At 36.2% G+C, this 23,890-nt stretch overlaps 1 protein-coding gene across 3 annotated transcripts; it reads right to left on the bottom strand.

Annotated features, from left to right (window-relative positions):
* Positions 1-661: 661 nt before the first annotated feature.
* On the bottom strand, positions 662-10,384 carry LOC133524281 (uncharacterized). Of its 3 annotated transcripts, none has more exons than XM_061860191.1 (7): positions 10,221-10,384; positions 7,837-8,010; positions 6,822-6,911; positions 4,982-5,176; positions 2,815-3,084; positions 2,121-2,720; positions 662-1,831 (listed from the first exon to the last, which is right to left on the bottom strand). In XM_061860191.1, the coding sequence occupies exons 2-7, from the start codon at positions 7,984-7,986 to the stop codon at positions 1,499-1,501; spliced, it is 1,638 nt and encodes a 545-aa protein (XP_061716175.1). In that variant the 5' UTR covers positions 7,987-8,010; positions 10,221-10,384; the 3' UTR covers positions 662-1,498. The 3 variants fall into 3 exon arrangements, with proteins under 3 accessions (XP_061716175.1, XP_061716176.1, XP_061716177.1); XM_061860192.1 differs by having other exon boundaries at positions 7,837-7,986; XM_061860193.1 differs by lacking the exons at positions 6,822-6,911; positions 7,837-8,010; positions 10,221-10,384 and adding an exon at positions 5,391-5,550.
* Between the last annotated feature and the right edge of the window lie 13,506 nt (positions 10,385-23,890).

The raw sequence follows: 23,890 nt of genomic DNA, 5'->3' as shown, positions 1-23,890 counted from the left end.
TAAAGGGTTTCCAAAGAAACAAAGTGATTCGATAAGGCTTCCGGTTTTTCGTTTCGAGGTTCAGAACCCTAAACAAAACATGTGATAATATTTATTTTGTGTAAGGTACAGTCAGCGTCAAATACTCTGTAGCAGTCAAAGTGGCCAAATAGTTCGGTACACCATACTAAACATATGGTGTACCGAACTATTTGACTACTTTGGTTGCTACAAAGTATTTGACGCTGACTGTACCTAGGTAGGAAGGTAGGTTTGAAAAACTTTCTTTCATTTGAAGCTTTTCTTCAAAAACTTATGGTCTCTAGATTTTGTAACTAATGACGATTTGTCCCAAGCTTTACTGACGTTGTTGTACGACGACCTCGTACCGTTTGGCCAGTCATAAGCAAACGGCCGAGTCTATTCTCGAATGAATTTGCACTTCATTCGCATGACAAATCGAGGCTAATTTGAAATTTTTTGGTTGCACTAGCCAAACCAGCATTTATCCAAAACGTGTGTGAGTGTGACGCATAGATGAATAGATTTGAGTAGGTTACTTGTCACTTAATTCCATCCCGAAGCAATGTATGTAAACCATAATGGTAATTCATATTTACTCCTACCCTGCATACTGGTATGGTATTATGCATCCCTAAAGAAAGTCATTAAAACCACCAAATACAAAAGAAACTTTTATTTATCGAAAAATAAAGAAATAATACATAATTCAGGTAAAAAAACACATTTCATTAAATTGTGAAACCAAATTGAATTAAATTCATTAAAATAAAATAAAATTATATTCATTATTTAAAAAACAGGTCCCATGAGAGCCTAAATGTTTTTGCTGCATGTTTTTTCATTTATTATTCATTGTTTTGCAATAAAGATGATTAATTACCATTACTAGTCTTTTTTATCTACTCTCTCCAGTACAGGATAGGTAATGGTATCATTTGGTCCAACAAAGTACCACATACATACATCAATTGAAAACAAAGCATACTGGTCATCTAGTGATTAACATTAAAATAACTAAAATGATTACGTTACTCGAGGGTTGTATAATAATAATAAATACTACAGCTACTCAATCTGTCAGTACGGAACCTTATCAAGAATGTGGCACTGTTAAATAAAAGAAACGACAATTATATGAAGGGAATTTTAAAACTGCGTGAACTTCAAGACCTTTTTTACTGATCTGCGGGCTAGCCGCAGCGCTACATTTTTCTTATGGTGATACTAATACCACACAAACTTGCTGCGTTGCGGTGTTCTGTCTGTGGTGCTTTATTGTTGTTGATTCCGATGCACACAATTCTCACCATATTGTTTGCAACCGAGATACCATCTATTAAGATATAGCGAGCTTTACACGCTCTCGGTTGCAAATCGTGACCAATCGGTTGACGGTAGACGGAGCCTCAGTCGCGCCCGGTAGGTTTTATAGTATCACAATGTTGGGACATATCCATCACAAGCATTGTAATACCATTCATTCCCCGTGACCGATTTAAGGCATGGGGTGGAAGGTGAGCTCGGTCTGGGAGTGCGCGAACAGGAGGTTCAGCTGGGAGTCGAGACCGACGTTGTAGACCTTGACCAGTTTGGCGACGGCCTGGCCCGGCTCCTTGCGGACCAAAGCTACTCCCGACACCTTCATCAGGTGAACTTCCGAGTCGACGGAGCCACCGCCAGTCGTGGCCAGCTTCACGTGACAGGTGACGTCGACGTGGATGTACTTCTCTACAGCTTTTCCTCGCTTTCCCGGGACGTCCACGTATTCAGTCTTCTCCTCCACCTGGGGCAAGTCGGCGCGGAACACGCTCGCCTCTCCCAGAAGACCCTGCAAAATTCCAAATTACAATAAATACGAGCGTCATCGTATGGGAACTGCCAAGCCTGTCAAGGTTAAATTATACTGCGTTTGGCATCTATCCAGAGTTATTTTTATACTATTTGTCCTTCTGCCAAAACATAATTTTTTGAACTTTAGCATATGCCGAAATGATAAATTTCGTAAACAAATATACTACTATGCGCCTGTCGGAACTCGCATTATGGCGAGGTGCCAAATGTTACGTCCATAAGTTATTTGTAGTGACGTTTAGTAATGCTTTAGCTATTCCACTTACCCCGTTTCCTGTAATAGTGAATTTCATGCCAGGCTGGATCGCGCGTGGTTCCATGCCAATGCCCTCGGGGTGAGAGTCAGACCAGAAGTAGTTTTCTGGGGCATTCAGCGTGTCCGGCTTGAACGTTATGCGCTTTCCGTAACCCATGCCGACGGACTGCAGGAGCAGGCTCCGGCCCTCGAAGAGGTGGCGGCGGCAGCCGGCGGGCCGCACCCGGTAGTGGAATCCAGGCACGATTCGGGGATCTACGTATGTTCCAATGACAGGCAACTCATACTTCTCGAGTCCAACTACGCAATACTGGCAAGGAATGTCATTAATGTCGCCACCGTTGACGGTGACCCTCCTGGACGATGATTCGATGCCAGGCTTGAGTTCATAGCCCTTTCGGAGCTGCTTGATGCCAATCGCAACGTTGACTACTCTGGTCACTGCCGCGTTTCCTCGACCTTTCTTCAAGATGGCTAGTCCAGAAACCGGCACCAATTTAGTGGCTCCATCATTTTCATACCACTCTACTTTACAAAGCGTACTGATCTTCACTTTCTTCACGATTGATCCATCTTCGAAGATTTGCTGATCCACTTCAATTTGATTTTTCTATAAAAGAAAATCAACGTTAGTCTCAGTTCAAGATAAATCAATAATTAAAAGCTGGAACCACATTTGAAAGATACATCATTCAAAAACTTACCTGTTGTTGGACAACTTCAAGGATGCCCTGAGGTTCATGGTTCGCATCATAGACGGTGAATTTATCTCCATTGGACACGGCCTCAAGCTCGAACAAGAATCCTTCCGGTCTAGAGTCGGTCCAGAAATAATTGTTATTGTCATTGAGCGAGGAGTCATGGGGCTCAAATGTGATGCGGCGCGCGAACCCGCGCCCGATCGACTGCAGCGTCAGGGCCTTGCCTCCGAACAAATACTTGGGCTTCACCGACAATGGGGCTGCATCTAGAGCCTGAAAATTTAAATTATGATATAATTCATGTCCACAATGTTTAACTAGAAAACCTTACAGTTTACCGATCAAAAACAACAAGTTCAAATAATTTACATAATTACGATGCAATCTTTACTTTTACTTTAGATAAAACCAATTTGTGAAAGATATGATTACTTCTCCAACTGTTCTTCACTGCAAAAAAATCTGATTATGGTTAATGACTTCGTGAATCGGCATTATGAACATGATACCCATATGTGTATTAGAACTCAAGCATTTTCGTTTTTATTATACCCTCGGATAAACATTCAAGGAGGATTGCTTGGATGAAAAAATAACCATATCAATACACAAATGAAAACTTTAATTTTCAGATCATTGATATGATTGACATGGCAAAGAGTCCTTATGAATGATACTAATGTTTACCTATTGCAGATACAACATGCTGCCGGCCAGTATGTCACTTTCGACCCGTCGGGTCACTGCGCGTTTCTTGAAGGGGTTTGATTTCAGAACGCCGCTCTAGGCGAGGGTCTGAAAAACTGGACGATCCACATACCAACGCCTACAGCGGAAGTGCACAACCAGTGGCGGACCACGCAAGTTAGCAGTGTTGGTCGTTGGTGACATTTTCAGTCTGTAAATTTCATCAACGGACACCGCTACTCACTGAACCAACCCTACACAAACCTAATGGAACCCTTTTCAAATTGCTCTGGACTGCAGAAATCGGTTCACCGATAGGAAATTAAATTTAGATTTTCATTGTCTAATTACACTGTTTGAAACTTATTAGCGCAAAAACCATTGTAATAAATAATAGCACAGCTTCTTTGAACATTAAATTTGTATGTAAGGTTGCCATTACAATATGTATTTCCTTCGTAACAATAATTCATAAACACAAATTTTGCAAAGTGGCAATCAAAATAATATTTACAATTATCATAATATCACTTAAATTAAAATATGTGTTCATAAGATGAATAGAGTAAAATACTAGTAGTATGAAAAATGATGTCTGATATATAAACCTTTCGAATCCTACAATATTGAAACAACATGACAACCTTACTTTTATCATCCCTAACGTAATTATTACAAACTTCATTAAATCGTACGTGGTTAAGTATAACAAACGATACCAATCGAACATTCTGGTTTTTTTTTGTTATATCTGTTTAATTTATTTACCTGATTATATTCAACTTTCCTGGGCATGGTAGTTTGGATAAGAATAAAACTCATTAAAATAAAATAAGATATCAGAATAGTCGATTAGGTCATGAACATTTTTGTAAGGCACAAAAACACTCACCATCCTCTTGATTCTGAAAAGGATTATCCTTACGAAAATGTTCTATAAATAACCACACAGCCAATTTTCAAATCAGTAAAACATTTCATAATCAAAGGTAATTAAATTATTTAAAAATCTCATACCATATAAAGAATTAACTAACTGTTCAAAGATCGCTGCAAGTTGAAATATCCAAACTCAATTTCCTTAATATTTCATATTATAATTTATTATTTTGATGGAAATCCGTTTCTTTTACAGTCCAGTATAAAATTTTGCCCCAAACTAATATGGATCTTCGTAGTTTTTCTTTTCGACGTAGGAAAGCTTGACATTGATGACAAAAGCCATATATGTAAGTATATGATTTTACACAGTTTATATCCTGCCATGGTTAAGCAACATTCAACTGAACTGATGAGGAATAGTTTTTTTACATCTATATTATTCTTGAAATATACCGTATTTATATTTAATAAGAATATAATGTAGAAGATCGCAATCCCATGCAATCGTCCACATTGAATGACAACGAAAAACCATTCCTCAAAGTCCCGCGTTTGTGACAAATGAAGTGAGTTTAAATTGAAATAAAGTTACTCGTCTTACCTGCATGGGTCTAACTTTGTATCGGAAGCCAGTTCTGACGCGAGGGTCGATGTAGACCCCAATGACGGGCAGCTGGTGCGGCGCCGGCGGCGGCACGCGGTACACGGCCGGCACATCCCCGAGGGTGCTAGCATCCAGCAACACCTCCTTAGCATAACTATCCGACCACCCCTTTTGCAAGCACACAGGCTGCTCCTGAAATCACACACGCTCAATCATAATTCCAGTTGATTTTATTTATTTTATTTATTTATTTTATTTACATGGAGAACCAACAGCTATAACTATGCTAATAACAACATAAATAGTGACACAGAGCCAATTATATTAATATATTATTATATATTATATATATTATTATTATTATTAATTATATACAATTTCGTCTTGGATTAAAAAGGTGAGTCACCAAATCAGTCACTTCTAAAATCAGGCTATCAGTGTCAGATTCCTCAATCGATAATTTTAATGCCATTCAATGTTTAAAATATATTTATAGTCTTAATTTGCAATTACTAAAAGAAATATGACCAGACCGCTAGCCGGCTCGGTATGAGATAGAATAAAGGAAGTTGGTCTAAAGATAAACACATTTGGAAATGTGTCTTGCAGATCATTTATACACCGCCAAAATCGAAGCCAAGAAAGGCGTAACCCGCTTACATCATAAAGAAATTGCATATGAGCTACGCATCAGATTATTCATAGGTACCTAACGGAAATTAGAGGCCATTTCAATGAATACTCGTTTTCTTCTGACGTGCCAAGACAATTGAGTAACAATCAGCAAATTGTAGGTAGGTAATAGAAAATATGCGTCGCAGCACTTGCGACAAATTGGTTTATTGTGAACACATGAGTACAAAGTCCGCTCGTTGCGCTGACCGAGAGTTATATTTACACGGTTTCATCTATTTCCGACACAGACAGCTTGCAGATTCCATTCCGCTTACACGAGTGTATTTGCGGAAGCTCAAAACCGGCATCGAACCTTCAAACGAGGTTATCACCCAGGAAGGTACGATAAAAATAAAACGCTAATATAGAAAAAGAACTTTACGCTGAATGTTATCGACCTTAATCTCAAATGAATGAACGAATCAATGAAGCATCACAAATACTGGATTGATGCGAAGCCCTACACAATGTAGGTATCTTTCAATACTAAGGACGATGGTCTCTTTAGTATATAATTGGCAGCGTAAGCTACTACGTCTCATATGTATTAAAGCAACATATAGATACGATGTGATACGGGTAATTTAACGAATGTTATCAATTACGATGAGTACCTATTGTGTGAAAACGTCTAGACAAGAGGGTCAGGGCAGGCCGTGACGTATGTGATAACAGTGCGGGGGTGTGTCGTCCAAACGTTACACATTTGCAATAATTAGTAGGTATTGCTAAAGAGCAGCATGTTGTTTACGTGACAACATTGAACCAAGTACGGAAAGTTTTTTTTTACATTTCCTTCGGATATCGCACTGACGTACGCGTAACTTGTTAAAGATTTTATTGATCAAGACACAGACAGCTAGGTTTTTCTAGAATCGTCTATGGTCTTCCATATTCCTAACAACGTACCAACCGCGCCAAGTGGGAGGCAATCTTAATATACTCGTATCCATACTATTGCGTGGCGCCCGCTTAGCTGCTATGTATGTATAGATTTTTGTCGTTTACAGATGTTAAGCAGTATGAAAATTTGAACACGTGAAAATTTGTGAACTTTGGTCACAAAGAAAAGAACTTTTGTGGAGGACCACATCGAGTGCGATAATTGCTCTTCGCATAAAGCCAATATGCTGAAATTCTCAATAAAAAAAAATATACTTACGGGTATTTCCAATTCCGGGAACGCCTCCTCCCCGTCGCTTTCATAATCACTCTGGATTGGGAGTTTACTCTTTGAAGTAGTTTCAGACTCCTGTGAAAGAAGATAAGTCTCTTGTAAACAGTGACTGTAAAATGGAGGCGAGACAATTACGATCGATCAAGACAATTTAAGTTCGTCCTTGGATCGAAATAAACAAGATGTTTACTTGTCGAACAATATCATCAATCATTACGTACCTACTTAGCAAATTGATATAAAATTAAAATTATACCTAGGAGTAAGGCAATTTTTAGATTGTTTATTAAACAATAACAATATACGCCAGAAAAAGACTTGCATTAAAAATTAAAATTATACTTGCAAAATAATTGATAACGAGAAAAATTGGAACATTGCCCAAACAGGTTATCGAACCTAATGGTCATAGAAAATGCCGATTCTGGCGCGAACAATAATTAATTCACTACACTTAGTCATAAGATCAATTGACCTTCACGCTTGTATTGATTTACAGCGAGCAACGTACATACCTACTGAATAAAATGTACCACGAGTGTAACAGCATGCGAATTATAAATAGGGTTTAACACCAGAGACTCAAGAATTATAAAGACAATCAACTCGTTGCCGTTACTTTCGCGAATTCTTACAATAACCTGCCTACTTTTTCTGTACAGGTACGAGTACAGTCGCCATCAGATATATCGGGGCGGCCGAGGTGCTCAAAAATATCTAAACGCGCACTCTAACGCCATGACAATAGAGGCGTGTTCAGATATTTATGAGCACCTTGGTCGCTCCGATATATCTGATGGCGACTGTACATAATATGGATACTCGTAAGTCAGGATCTCACTACTAAGCTTCTAACATAATTGGTGAATTTTTGACGATAAGTACTACGATCTACATCTAGGTACAGTCAGCGTCAAATACTTCGTAGCAGTCAAAGTAGCCAAATAGTTCGGTACACCATATATTTAGTATCGCTGACTGTACGACTATTAATAAATACCTGGGCATAAGGCAAAGTCTCCACAAGTGCTGGCTCTTCATCCAGGGCAGTAGAGGTCCCGGCCAAACGGGCCCTGGTCAAGTTCCAGAGCCGTTGGAGGGCCAACGGGGTCTCCTCAACTTGCATTTCCATAGCTGGACTGGCGAGCATCTTGACAATAGGTTTTTAGGTTATCTGTAATGTGAAAGCACCTTAATGACGTTTGCCGATAAGATGGTTAGTCAACAGTGGTAAATAATGAGTCATTGAATTTAATTAATGAGCGGTAAGTATTTTAATATAGTTCAATGTATAATGCTTTTGTTGATGAATTTACATACGTAGAGTTGTCAACACGTTCAAAAACATAGGTATGTATGTGAAAAAAGACCCATACATATGTATACTATGAAAAGATTAATGGTATCGACTCGAACTTTAGTGCACAATACAAGAAAGTAGGTAAAACTGGCGGACTTAATTAATGCCTTCAGGCATTCTCTACCAGTCAACCATATATTAATCATGAATAATAAACCAATTTTGAACTTTAAAAGTGCTATACTCGCATGGGCTAAGTTAATCTTAAATCAAATATGGGTAGAAAAGATGACTCGGCTAATCTAGAATCTATTATTGATAGAAAATATTTCTGTACCGTATATATTTTATTCGATTCATACATTTTAATTGAATTAAATTTCAGATTTGGCCATAGGGGCACAAAATGCACGCGACGCATATCTGCTATATATAGTGCACCTAAATGACTCGGGTCGTCCCAAACTGTTGTGTATATTGGCACAGGTGGCATTGGTCTTAATAAAAGAGGTTTCTGACGTATAGCTTGGTTGAACAAACTGATGGTTACGAGCAAATACCTACATCATTGTATTTTATTGGAAAATTCCTACTGCATGTATGTACTTATATTATTCACGTCACGATTCAGACATCCTTGGCCCCAAAATGAAGATTATAAGAGGAAAGAAATCAGATAAATTCCACCAAATGTAAGAAAAGGACAAGATGATAGCATATACTGTATTTCCTACTGGTCTTTATTTGGACAGAGACAAAATAAAACAATTATAAAATAATAATAATAAACTTAAAATGAACAAAACCGGACGACCGGTCTGGCCTAGTGGGTAGTGACCCTACCTGTGAAGCCGATGGTCCTGGGTTCGAATCCCGGTGAGGGCATTATATGTGTGATGAGCACAGATATTTGTTCCTGAGTGATGGATTTTTTCTTATGTATTTAAATATTTGTATATTATATATATTGTTTTCTGAGTACCCACAACGCAAGCCTTCTTGGCTTACCGTGGGACTTAGTCAATTAAGAATGTCCCTATAATATTTATTTATTTATTTATTATAAAAGGAATAATTGAATGCAGAGAACCTTTCTTCTTTCGTTAGTACACCCGGCGCGTGATGTTAACAACAGAGGGCCTACCGCGAATTACGTTTGACGTGTTGCCTCCTTATCACACTTACGTACGAACTTACAAGTGCGACAGCGAGGCAACACGTCGAGCGTGGTTCGCGGTAGGCCCTCTGATTTCTTTTTATACTTTTGAATAGCCTCACGGTCAGGTAAACGTTGAAATCCCAGACGGGGAGGTCAACTACCTGCTTTGACAAATACAGCTTGTGTAGCAAGAGGGTAGAAAAGTTTATACCGACATCCAAAAAGGAGGTTTTTAACTTAAATCGTACGTTTTTTGTTGATATGATTTATTTATCTCACAATATACAATTAAAAAAACTTACAAAATTATTATCATGGTTGTTATGTTTTATGAAAAATTGTCATGCTAGAATAACTGGAGGTTACGAAATACTGCTAGGAAAGCCCATTGATAAGGAAAATAAACGCATGGACATAAAATATTCATATCCTGTAGACCCATATCTGCAAATGCTTTATTATTATAATATATGGTAGTGTAGTAAGCAGAGACATGTCAAATGGGTAATTACTTAAGTCAAACGAAAACTTAAGAAATCACGTTTTTTATATTATAGCTCATGTCATGCGAGTGATGGTACAACACGAACTCACGATTTATAAAAAGGTGTAATAAAAAAAGAGTAAAAGTTGACCACTTATTCCTTGATTGATTGACTTTCTATTCACATATGTCTCGAAACGAAGTAGTAAAAACTAATCGATTCAAGATTAGCTAAGTGCCGCTGCGGCGCGGCGACCCAGCGAGAGAGAAAGCGCTCGATGCAACCAGTCGGCCATTGCTGCGCCCGTTAGCTTACCAGAACATTCTATTTACATGCACTGCTTTTTCCTCCTTATACTTACTTTTCAGGAAAAATTCAATATGTTCTAGATGTATCACGAACTTACAGAAATCGTTTAAACATGCCTTACTTAAACTTACCTTAATAAAATTAAATCTGTGAAATATAGACTTGGTTGGCCAGTGGCAATTCTCAAGAATCCACAAATCTGCAATTCAAAAATTCACAAGTTGCGAAAATATCACACAGTGTAAGATCGAGGTTCTGGCAGAGCAGCTCGAACACGACTGGCGGTTAGTGTAAACGCGATGGTATTTTAAACTTGATTTAGATAAGACGGCGATCCCCGGCCGTTTCGCTGACTCTGTCTTACATAGGGATTTCTAGACTTGAATAATCGAAGAGTGAGAAGGGTATACGGGCACGCACCGACCGCGTGCTCTGCCAGACGGTAAACCCACACATCGACAAATTATTACGCATGCGTGGAAGCTATTGAACAGCCCGACGTCACAACTTGTCCCCCTTTCAGAGCAAAGTTCAGGGCAGGATGCGCCCTCGATAGTTGCGAAGTTTTCTAGAAAACTTTACCACGTGGGATCTGGCGGCTTTTTTGACACAGTCCCTTAGATTATATCTTAGACCATGTCACTGGGCCATTAGACATTTATTTATTCCTTTTTGTGTTTTTCACTTGATCCACTCCCAGAAAGGATTCACATGCGCATTAAGTGTACAGAACTGGTGATACTTGTCAAAAAATCGGTTAATCCGATTCGAACTGATGATAGATTGATAGACATATCAATCTATCATCAACTCAACTATGTAAATCGACGAAATGTGTACGTTGTGGGTATTGAATTCACGATCCAGGCTGAAACAAAAATTATACAAAAAATAAAACATAACGCTAATATTTTCGACGCATAATTAAATTAATAATACTGCCTGACTAATTAAATTATTTTAACCATACCTAAATAGGTACCAACAGGTTCAATTTTGCATGGATAATTTATGAATGATTTCATTAATGACTAGTCCGTGCACTTTTGAATCCTACTGTTGAAAATCGAATACCTAACATTGCTCCAATACAGCTATTAATAGGTATATTTAATTTCGAAATGCTTCATTGTAATTATCACTAAAAGCATAGTTAATGTGATCTTACAAAAGTATTACCATTTTCAATATGTTTCGCTATGTTATGAAATAGTAGGCAAGCGCAAGTTTCTCCACAATACATATTTTAATAACAATACAGGCGTATCGGGTTCTAAAAGTCTGTGCCTAATTTGAAACCGACCACATAATAGGAATGTTGTCTGCAAATTGGAAATAGATGCATTACGTCACATGTTGACCAAAAGCTTTAGTATCCCTAAAACAACATGCAGTTGAAACGAAGCTCTGAATTTCAGGGTATTTAAAGCTCTTGCGTCAGTCCAGTCTGTTCAGAACTCGAAATAGGTAGCAGGACTCACTCGTGTAGCATTCGCTATTATTATTAACGTACCCAGTAGGTTATCTTAGTATATTAGGTATATCTAATTAATCTTCAAACTAAACTGCATTATTAAACATGATAGTTACTAAATGTGTCCTTAATCTTAAAATCTCTTTAAATGTATTAATAAAACACAGACTCCAAGTACCTATTTTACTTTCTTATCCAGAATATCCCTAAATCTTATAAAGGTAAAGCACATTTATTTCGCATACGTATTCCTACACACGTGCTATATTATTTAGAACTTAATATGTATTTAGAGTAGAGACCCTTCATAGATAAGCTTGTACTCAGACGAGTAAGGGCGTTACCAATTTTGTTTATTTTGCTATTACGTTATTTCCGCGTTACTAAAAAAACGTGTAATTACCGTAAATGTAAGACTGGTACAATTGGTACATACAGCTTCTGGTAAATAAATTTTACTACACTAATGCAACCAGGGTTTTATAAATTACCAAAAACCCAACCCCTTCTTTGCTGCTACGTATTTAATTGTCTTGCTATAACAGTTGAAAAAGACAATAACAAGACAAGTATGTAGTAGGAAAGCAACAAAACTATTAAGGATATCTTAACTCTATGGAAAAATCCTAAAATATAAGACATTAAATTTAGAAAAACCCGACGATACAAATAATTGAAAACCATTTTTCCTTCCACACTACAAGACGCCGAATATGAATCCTTTTCTTGAAATGATATCATTGCGTAATGAATCATAATCATAAGGATATTATGATTTAAATAAGACTCTGCGTTGTCACGTTTGAGATAAAATTCTTCGCCTGTGTCTGGGCAGAATACATGATAAGATAAGATAGCATTAGTCCTATAGTTTTATCATACAGATCTGGGGCTTAACTAGATATCTACCAAAACAAATAAGTACTTAGTTACTCTAAAAGATAATTTTATCAGTGGCATAGCACGTGCTTAAATTTGCATACTAAACACACGGCTAACTGTCTACATTCTGCAGCAGAAATGGCTAAGCGAGTGACGTAGTCAAAATAATCTACACATGCTCTTACTCTTTGGTATCCAGTAAAATACATTTATGATCAGATATATATGAACGCTTCACTCGGTTAACCACTTTTGCTGCTGGACCTACTGTGTTTACATTTACTAACAAATCCTTATTAATACATAGTTAATATTTATTTACTTGATACGTAAATATATTGGGTCTGGGCCTGTGAAATTGGCGTTTTTGTTCGTAAGTATTATTTAGTCATGTCATAGTTTATTTATTTTAATAGTAACTTCGAAGTATTTTTTAATTTAATTAGTGCGCTACATAACAACTATTTTACATACAATTATTTGCTACTTTTATTGTTTTATGTATTCAGAATACCGCCCTGAAAACAGCTCTTTTCATGTGCTGCCGGCTCGAGTATTTAAATGACTTATATTTTTCTGACGGAACAGATTTAAAAAAAAATGTGAGATAGAAAATGTGCCTTAAAAATGACTCAGATTACTGGCAAAAATTTGTTTGGTTTGAAAATGCCATCACAAAATAATCCGCAAAATTCATTGTATGAAGAATCGAATTTCGTTAAAGTTCTCCATACAAAATGCCAATTTCATAGGTAATTACCTAATAATACTAATTCAATTCAGTACGAGTAACTAGTTACGGTAACAATTATCATTGTAAATGGCACGTGTTAGAGTGGTCAGGATTTATCTCGAATTTATTATTAATATAACTACTTTAGCCTTTAGCCTAGGTACCTACACTACGGTGCGGCACATACGCCTACGAATATCAAAATTACTTTTTTTAGGGTTCCGTACGTCAAAAGAAAAATGGAGCCCTTATAGGATCACTTTGTTGTCCGTCCGCCCGTCTGTCTGTCTGTCCTTTATCCCAGGAACGCGTAGAGGTATCGCGATGAAATGAAAACCATATACTCAGGTCCCTAGAATCTGTGAAAAAATCAAACTTCTAAGTTAACGGAAAAAAGATACGGCCGTTTATGCCACAAAAAACGTAAATTTTTCACACTCAAGGGAATCGTAATTGATTGGGTTCTTCTCGTTGACCTAGAACTATGAAATAAATAAATAAATAAATATTATAGGACATTATTACACAAATTGACTAAGTCCCACAGTAAGCTCTATAAGGCTTGTGTTGAGGGTACTTAGACAATGATATATGTAATATACAAATATATATAGATACTTAAATATATAGAAAACACCCATGACTCAGGAACAAAATAAATAAATATAATATAATATCGTCTTACAATAAAATATAGGGAAAAAAAATTTAAAATTAGTTTTAAAAAATAGTTAATTTTGTACGGAACCGTCGGTGAACAAATCCGACTCGCACCTGTCCGGTTTTTTATAGGTACTTACCTTTTATGTTTTACAAACACTAATGAATGAAGTAGGTACCTACTGAAATCCTCCCATTTTACTTGAGCAAAACCTGCGCCGATTTTAACAGAATGTGATTAAAGAAGTAATTTAACACATCGGTAATCTCGTAACATTCAGTGTAGCAGAAAATTACCAATTTCAGTTGAAATGATTAATTTGAGTTAATAACGTTCATATCGGTTTTAATTAACCTTTTACCTTGAAATGGTCCGCAGATTTCTGAATATATTAAACGGAGATTTTCGATGAGTAAATAGACATTATTTCATACTACAACAATAATTTATTAGGTTAAGTATGTCATATTTTTTTTCTTACATAGCAACTCCGGTTAAAACTTCGATGCCCTAAATTCGTTATCCGACTTATAGGTAAACATACAGTAGGCATAATATATTATACCTATATTTTCAAGGTAATTATCAGCGGATACCGTTACACTAAAACATTTAACTGTCAGCCCGATTCGAACTTTAAGGTACGTCAAATATTAATTTCTAGACCTAATATTTGACTTATCGTAGTTAATTAATCGGGCCGTGTGTCATCAATATGTTATGTAGACAGATCGGGTTACAAAACGAAGACGGTTCAGATTGCCGTCGAAATACAATTGCAAGAAGCTGTTTATACAACACCAACGACTTTCTCGGAAGCCAATGTTTTATAAACAAGTCATTATATTCAGGAAGCTGATACTAATACATAATATATATATATATGCTAAGGAGGATAGTTTTTGAGTTGCTATTGAGGGCACATTATTTATGCAGAGTTATTCAGAATTATGTGAATTTCCTTTTATAAGCATGAATTTAATGAGGATATCTAAATTGAAAAAAAAACAGTCCGTTCTGGTAAACGTAATTTTGAATAACTATGCCCCATGACAATACGAAATATAAAAGAACAGATACAATTACAATATTGTAATTTAAACCAAAATAGTTAGGTTAGGTTAGCCGGCAGTGGGTATCTTTTGGCTGATACGATGATACACTAACGATGTAAATAGCACAATCGGAATAGAACAAACCTCGAAATTTCTTGGACAGTCCTGAAATTTGGTATGTATGTAAATTAAAGGCCCCTTATTCATGTCCATACCATTTGACATTTGGGGACGTCGAGGAATCGCAGCTATCTTGGAAAATGTGTACCATCCTGGAGAAATTCACGTTTTACTCAAAATCTACGTTATCTAGAAAAATATGGTGTGAGACAACATTAAAACTTATTAAATTCTTCACAAAAAAGTCCCAGATATCTTTGCGAAAAAATACATCTTGATATAGAAAATATTTGCTGAATCTAGGTTTAGCGCTTATACACTTCCAGGGAACATTCTCTTAATAGGAAACTCGGAGGGATATGAATTCCACTTTTATGTATAAATTTGTACATTATCTACCCCAATATCAACATTTTAGCTGACTGCGACTTCACCAGAAAGTAGGGTAGGAAGAGCAGTCTTGAGAGGACGCAGAATATTAAATCATAGTTTTTCTTCTAGCACCTAAATTATTAAGCGGATTTCAATAAAACAGACATCAGTAGATCTATAATTGGTATACGAGCCCTATGCAATACAAAATTACTAAAATGAACAGAGGAAAAATGTTTAGGGATTTAAAATTCGAGCTTTGGGGACCACGAGGATCAGGCACCATCATGAGAAGTATTCGTCTTTTTGTCAATAGCTATCGATTTAAAATTTGGAATAGGTAGTTATGAACAACGCTTACCCAGACACATTCAAAGTATTTTTTTTTCACTCACTATGGAAAATGCCCAACATGAAGAGGGGGCAAAATTTCAAAGTCTAGTGACTAGGTCAAGTGGGGACCCCACTGTGGGGTATCATTTGAAAGTGCTCAATTTGTACATTCCAAAAAAATTTTTTCATAGTACAAAAAATATATTTATGGAGGAATATTTAAAAAAATACCATTCCCCCCCAAAACATTATGATTTTTACATAATATTAACATTACTATAAATTTTACAGGAAAAATAACTATAATCAGACCTCTATCTTGGTAACTTTTTTTTTTATAATCAAAAAACATTTCCGAATTCTGTTTGCAATTTAACAAACTTTACGTGTATTTATTACACTTGAAATTTCTATGAGATTACATTAAAGACACCTTTTTTTTTATATAAAAGAACAATTTTTGAAATCGGATCACATGATAGAGAATTATCGCCGAAAAACCAACATACGTGCATTAGTGATGTTATGATTTGACAATGCTATAAATTAATTACTTAATTATTATTATTTTTATTATTTGTATGTCTTTCCATATCTAAATAATATTATTTAATAATTATATTATTATTTTTATATTATTAATTTTTAAATGTTTTAAATTATATTATGTAATTAGTAATGTATGGGTAGTAATGATTAAATAAATAAATTACATCGCGCAAATTAGTTAGACAATTTGTTGATAGATTGCGCTGTACACAATTATAATTAGTATAGGTACCTACTTCTGATCAAAAGTTTTCGCCTTTATAGTTACACTTACTTACTTCGTTAGTTAGTTAGTTTAAGATTATCTGGAAGAGATCGCTTTTTAGCGATAAGACCGCCTGTTGTTTACCTCTTCTTAATTTGTTGTTGATGTATTATTTGTATTGTTTCTGTATTGAGGTGTGCAATAAAGAGTATTTGTATAGTATTGTTACACGAGATAATTCAAACTTTGTACGGAACCCTCGGTGCGCGAGTAAAACGAACTCGCACTTGACCGGTTTCTTGTAGTTGTCTAGCTGTGGAATCATAACATTAATCAATTAGAATTTTACATATTTTCTTTACATCGAGCAAAATTAAAGTTAACCTAACCTGACTCCATCATGGTGTTTCAAGCCTAGTTAGAGAGACACAAAGCGTTTCCTTGTCGCAGCGATAGCGATGGTCACGTTGGCTAGGCCGGCAGGTTGGTTAGCCAATGCGGCAATCGTTAACGCTCCGTAGCGTAGCGTAGTCAGCTCTCTCTATCACTCTTCCATATGAGTGCGACAGTGACAGTTGCGTTTCATTCGCTACGGAGCGTAAACGATTGGCACGTTGGTTACGCACCCAGTCCCCTTTTTATGAGATTGCCGATTCTACGATCTAGCTACGACTTATACAATGTACGTAGATAAAGGCTTCAAGGCTCAACTAAAATATAATGCCATCCGTACATAATAATGATTGTGTTATACAAACACGTGCACGCACTCTTCACATGAACTTATTTGCGCTCAGCATTACAGGACAATGCAAAAACCAGAATCTTTCCTAATTGTATAAACGTGATCTTTTTTAAATTAACACTTTTCAGCTAAGCTGGAACATTTACAGGCGTGACTTTCATAATGAGCAGAATTGTGTGCAAAATCATAACATAATCATGTTCAAACCACATGGATGAGGCAAATTCGATTTAATTATACACGGCTCGTGACATATTGTTTTTTTAAGAAAAATACCAGAAGATATTAGGCACCATAATAACAGTGCAAAATAACAGTTGAATGTGACATTTTAAGGAAAATGGATCACAGCGTTAGTTTTCCTTACGAGTAATTTATATAAAATTGCAAATTAACTTTTGCTTGAAAACTTATGTGCCGTTTACATATTCATGTACGTCAAAATTATTTTTGGTGATACGACTTTGAAAGAAAGTGGCGATATAAGTATGAACTATGAACCGTCGAATATGATTAAATACTAGAAGTTCGAGTTAAGTAAATGGTGTTATTTTTATTTTTATTTCTTACGATATAGGAGGCAAACGAGCAGACGAATCACCTGAAGGAAGCAGTTAGCGTCGCCAATGGACACCCACAACACCAGTTGTGTTGTAATTGCGTTTCCGGCCTTTAATATTGGAGTACGCTTTCTTGAACTATTTAAGTACGTTTCAGTCCGGAAATACCGCAGGGGCAGGCGACAGTTCATTCCTCAGTTTAGCTGTGCGAGGTAGGAAGTTTCTGGAGAAACGCACATTTAAGGACTGCCAACCATCTAAATGGTGAAGGTGGAAATGTTATCCCGTAAAGCGATGGCGGAAAGAAGCGGCAGGGATTAATCCGACAAGATCCGAACAAATCCTCGAAGCACTCCCTGTCATTTTTTATATAGAGGCTATGTTAAAAAGTTTGCAATATCAAGAGCTGTAAAAAGCAATATGAAATTGCGCCTCAGCACTATTTGATTCGAAATTAACGCAGAAAAATCTTACTGCAAATACGAATTGGTCTTTATTCCTCATATATTTAGGTGCTAAACTGAATAAATTTATTACAGAGTTATTGATTCATTATCATGTCCAACCACACTAGTGCCCTTGGAGTAGGGCACAAAAACATTATGAATAACGGTAAGTACTGAGTAGTTCTATTGTCGATCCGGTTTAATCCAGTTCGTAAGGTCAGTGTTGGCGTAGATCAGTTCATAGACTAAATTAAGCCAAATCAATGCAAAATTATACCTATTTGTCTGTAAATACCGCTCAATACTATTTATATAACATGTTTTTTTTCTATATGAGTATGAATTTCTAAACCAGGGACGGGTTCCTGGTTTACTACAATTTATACGTACTCGGCGTTAAGAGGACGTTAAAGAAAGAAAAAAGCTATTTATTTAAGTAGGTTTTATTCTTACGCTTATTAGTTTTTCTGTCTTTTTTCAGCCACTAATTGTTTCATATACAGGATGTCGCATATATTCAGTAGACAGTAGGGATTAATGGAAGGCCAAAGATAGATGATCTTTAGAGCTACCGATTTTACCTCACATATGTTCTGCGAAAAATAATGGTTTCGAAAACATCGATTTTGTGTCCTTTGTTCCATGTTACGTACCCCGAATACACGTGCCGAACAACATGACTATACTTACAAAGCAGCCAAACTGCAGTACACGCACGTGGAAACTATTTACATAGTAAACCTACTATTTAGTAAAACATTTATGATAGTGTTAACTATAGTAGACATATCAAATAAATGCTCAAGAGTACCAAAAAACATAGGTACCGACATATTGTAGAGAAATTAAGTTGATTTGTTTCCTTATGTTGGCTTGTAGAATAGACTTAGTGCTGATTTTGAATGAAATATATTTCATACCTATGAAATTGGTGTGGTGAAAAAAAAATTGTGTTTCACTCGGTAGCAAAGTTTGTTTAACTCTTGAAACCCTCGCAACGCTCAAGATTCCACCTTTTAAACAACTCGCTGCACTCGTGGTTTAATTTTACAATCTTAGCATGAGGGCTCAAACAACAACTTTGCCCCCTTAAAATACAAATAACTACTATCACAATATATTCCGGGAAACATACGAATCATACGATGTAGTACCTACATCAAGAAAGCCTTGACCCATTATTAGAGCTAGCCATTTGTTCCCTCATCACTAGATCGTCAGTCACATTGAAGGATATGGTAGGGTAAAAATGATTTGGACATCTCTTATTTTCTTTTTTTGAAATACTTTTTTATAAATAAAATTATTTATTTCAGACAACAAATGTATTATTAATAAAACACGCAGATAACTTAATTTAGTGTTAGTATTTATTTACATTTAAGATGTGCCAATTTACAATACATATACCTATATTACTACAGCATATTAGGTACCTCTATAATAAATTGCGCGACACTTTTGACTTTCTAATCAAACTTATCAGCAATTTCTCTTAGAATGTTGTTGAGACTACATCTCACACGAGACTATATTTTTCCCTAATATAGTCTGAAAACTATCCGTCCGAGCTGCCACAACATGTCTGATGTAGAGCACCTGCTAGGCAGTCCCATCAGCATTCTAAAAGCATTGTTATACTGTCCACTTAAGGAGTTGTAAGCTCGTTTCGTATATCGGACCCTGCTTGTGTACAACGATGATTTTATACAATTTTGTTGAAATAAATGCAAAGTATGTCGCCTTTTTTTCATATGTCACCCGGGACCATGACATGTAATTGATTGGTTAATTTCATTAAATAAAAGTGCAAAATTATTGTATAATAAAATCAAGTGTTCATTATGTCATCAACAAAAACTTGCACACGGTAAAAATTAAAAATAAACATTGTTTACTCGCACTCCTCATTATAAATGATAATCTTATTGCGTATTAGATACCGATTGATAACCTCAACTTTAATTTTTCCATTCCTCTGTAACCTTCGATATGATCAACAATCATTGTTACTACTGAAATACGTCAGTGTGGTACGGTGTTGTTTCAGGTTTCAGTAAAAACAGCAACATTAGAGTAATGTAATTAAATATGTTAAATCTCCATATCACAGCAAAGAATTAGGTAATTAACTAATTACCTATAAAACTACCATGCTAAAGAAATCAATAAGCTTTATTAAATCTGGAGAGAATTGACTTTTTAAAACATCGTCAACCAAGAAATTCTATCCGAAGAAACACAACTTTTTGCCCAAATTTGTTTAAGCAGTAAATATTTACCATGGGATAATGATATTGCTCTGCAAGGAATCGCGTGGGAAGTACGTATTGAAACCCATCACCTAATTAATTGGATGGCGAGTATAAATACGTACATACTGGGTGAATAAATGACAACTATCAAATAACATTAGCTTAACTAACAACGGCCCACATGCTCACAAACGGATGGCTCTTACATATCTATAATACACCCTCTACAGCGTGTTTATCTGGTGGGCATCAAGCAGAAAAGCTCTGTATTATATCACTATTTTCAGTAGGGCGTCACTCTTCCTTTCGGTCATTCCCGGCTCCGTTCGTCTCAGCATTGTTCTGAGCAATAAAGGACTTACTTACTTACAATTATTAGAGTTGGCACAACTTGACGTCCCATTTCGTGCACGACCACAGTTAAGATATTGACTTGAATTTTGACAGCTCCAAATAGCCGAAAGGGATACTGCCATACATTAGAAGGGGATAGCATGATTCGTCCCTGAATCACTGTCAAACTTCGGTTTTGTACGCAGTGTCATTTCTGTACGGTAGTACTATTAGTTATTCTGTGCTATTGTATAAACTATCTGCTAAGATACAATCGTAATATAACGGAGCTTTACATTTTGAGTTTGAAAGGCTTGAATATATCACTGTTGTATACAATACTTTTCTATGAGTGAGCTAAAATAATACCTTTTGTACTAAAAACCTAAATAATTAAGTAAACAAAATTAACAGGATAAGTAAGATAAATGGATAGATCAAAAGACATCATTTTAATGAAAAAGACGTTCGTTACTGTCCACTTGATAGCGCCGAGACGTGATTAGTCACATCCATTGTAGTTCACTAAAGCGTTTCGTAATGAAGACATTATAGTCGAATCGGGAGCTCTTAGTAAAAGGTATGCGATTATAGTTTGTAAGTATACAATGCCTTAACCTTTCGTATGCGCCTATCAAAAATTTGCCATTTATTTAGCAACTATGACATCTTCATGTTTAAGTTGAATTTGATTGGATATATATGGAGCAGATCTGCTCATAAGCATACCAAAGGTTAATTCAACCATCAAATTCGACGAGTAGAAAATACACATTTAAGTATATATTATATCTTCTACTCGTATTCGTACCTAAAAAAAAAAACCATTTATGTCGGAATTTAAATTTCCATATTGTATTAGTAGCTTATTACTATTATACTTATTATACTTAGGTCCTGTTTTACAATGTCCAAGTACTGAAAAGGCTACTTGCCACTTATCTGACGAATAAAGTCATCGTTGTGTTTCACAATCTTCAAAAATGCTTAACTGGTAGATAAAGAGCTAAGTTTTGAAGGAAGGTTTATCTGACAGTTAATTTTTTTCTTAATTAGCTATCCAATACTTTACTTGGACATTGTGAAACAGGTCCTTAACTTATGTTGTTGTATACAGGTTGTTTATTTAGTCACCTGCAATAATTTATGAGCTGAATATATAGGTCATATTGAGCAACTTTTACTATGGGACTAACCCAGAAATCGAGAAAAAATTTTTACTCTCCCATAGAAAATGTAAAGATCAGCAGCAAAAATGTATGAAAGAGCCAATTTTTTTTCGCGATTTCGGGGTTGGTCCCGTAGTAAAAGTTGCTCAGTATGACCTATATCCACCCCGTAAATTATTGCAGGTGACTAAATAAACATCCTGTTTAAAATGTTCTGAGATCTGGAACGGAATTTTGATCCGAAATATGTTAGGTACCTATTCATTTGATATTGATATGAAATTACTCTATTTATCTTGAGCGAGTAGAATATTACACAGGGGGTAGCAAAAATAGTGCGGTTCCGTTTAAGGGCATATTCAGTATTGTATTCTGATTAGGAAAAAGTAGAAAAAAATATTTCTTAATTTTTTTTTCTTCTATGGGGTAGGTCGTCCAACGTGGGCCACCGCCTACGGCCTCGCGGTCCGAGGGGCCTCGTGCCTCAAATAAGTATATCTCGGGCACAAAGTAAAAACGTTCGTCATTTTTTGCGCCACCAGAGGGCCTCGCTAAATGTACCTTGCCCACGTAAAATTTTGGTCTTGCCCCGCCACTGGCCAACCCTACATAGAAAGGCCAAAAAAATTTAGCGTCAACATGTTTTTCTTCTACTTTTTCCTAATCAGAACTCGATACTGAATATGGATTTAAACAGAACCCTTCTATTTTTATTACATCTTCTATCATATCTGAAGCTAGACCAAGCACCAAGCTAAGTTCGCAGCGATTTTGTGAGCCCAGACGGTGCAAGTGTTATTTAAACGTAACAATCTCATAGAAGTTTGACGTTTAAAATAACACTTGCACCGTCTGGGCTATCAAAATAACTGCCAACTTAGCTTGGTCTTAACATTTTGTTTTTTAATCTGAATATTGCTCCTGCAAGGAAATAAACTAAAGCGGGATTTTCAGAGCTACACGATGAAGAGGATTGCTAAGCGAGTAAGCGACCAACTGTCAAAAACCCGTCTAAATTTTCAAAACTCCTAATTGTCTGTCAATCGAAGGATGAAAATCCCAAAGGGTCCCCACCCGGGTGCCGGGCGAAATTTCTTTGAAACCATTGCTGCCCACGATCTATACACGATCATTACGTTGGGATTGGGATAAAAAAAAGGGGGGCCCTCCTTTACAAACATGTGTAAAAATACTATTTTGTAATTGGAATTTAACTACCACCTTCCCAAATTAAATTAATATAATATTATGTTCCTGGGACATAGAACAGGACATTCCGAATCGAGCGAGATTCATTTTAAATGAAATCTGGTACGTTTTCCTCGATCACGACCTACTCGCGTGACTTACTTATATTATTCTTAAAAACTAAATATGCAAACGAGATAACAACAAAAAATCTCCCGGAAACAAGAGATAGGTATGTAGATTAAATATTATCTCTTTCTTTCACACGTTACTTATAATTGTAGAGGGTGACCTCTGGGCAGATGATAACTTTAGCGCCGTGCGTCAATGCCCCTCGCTGGACAATTCCGGATTTTATCAATGTTGTTTTTTCACCATGCTGACATTGACATGTCCACGTGTAAAGTGAAAAAAACACCAATTGGATTGAACCAGATACTGAATGACACATGAAATTCGGAATGTTATGGTCTTTGTTTATGTTTACACATTCACCGTATTCTATACACCATTGATGTTGAAAATCGTTTTAAGTCTTGAAGCTTGATGCTTGATGCTCGAAAGGTGCAGGTTATAACAAATGTTATTATGCTGTTGCTTGGAAAACTCGAAATTAGGGAATTCCTTTCCTTCTTCTCATCGACTTACTTTACTCTGCAATGTGGTGTCCTATACGTGGCGCTTACCTATTAGTGCTAGAGCTCCTGATTATGAACTTATG

Source organism: Cydia pomonella, chromosome 13 (genome assembly GCF_033807575.1).
Source record: "Cydia pomonella isolate Wapato2018A chromosome 13, ilCydPomo1, whole genome shotgun sequence".
In the NCBI taxonomy this organism is placed as follows: Eukaryota; Metazoa; Arthropoda; class Insecta; order Lepidoptera; family Tortricidae; genus Cydia; species Cydia pomonella.
This window is presented reverse-complemented; position numbering and strand designations above follow the sequence as displayed.

Coding starts and splice junctions, on each gene's coding strand:
- LOC133524281 (XM_061860191.1), bottom strand. CDS start 7,986: ATGCTCGCCAGTCCAGCTATGGAAATGCAAGTTGAGGAGACCCCGTTG. Junction 2,721..2,814: donor TTGAAGTTGTCCAACAACAG/GTAAGTTTTTGA, acceptor TTTCTTTTATAG/AAAAATCAAATTGAAGTGGA. Junction 1,832..2,120: donor TCACTATTACAGGAAACGGG/GTAAGTGGAATA, acceptor GGAATTTTGCAG/GGTCTTCTGGGAGAGGCGAG.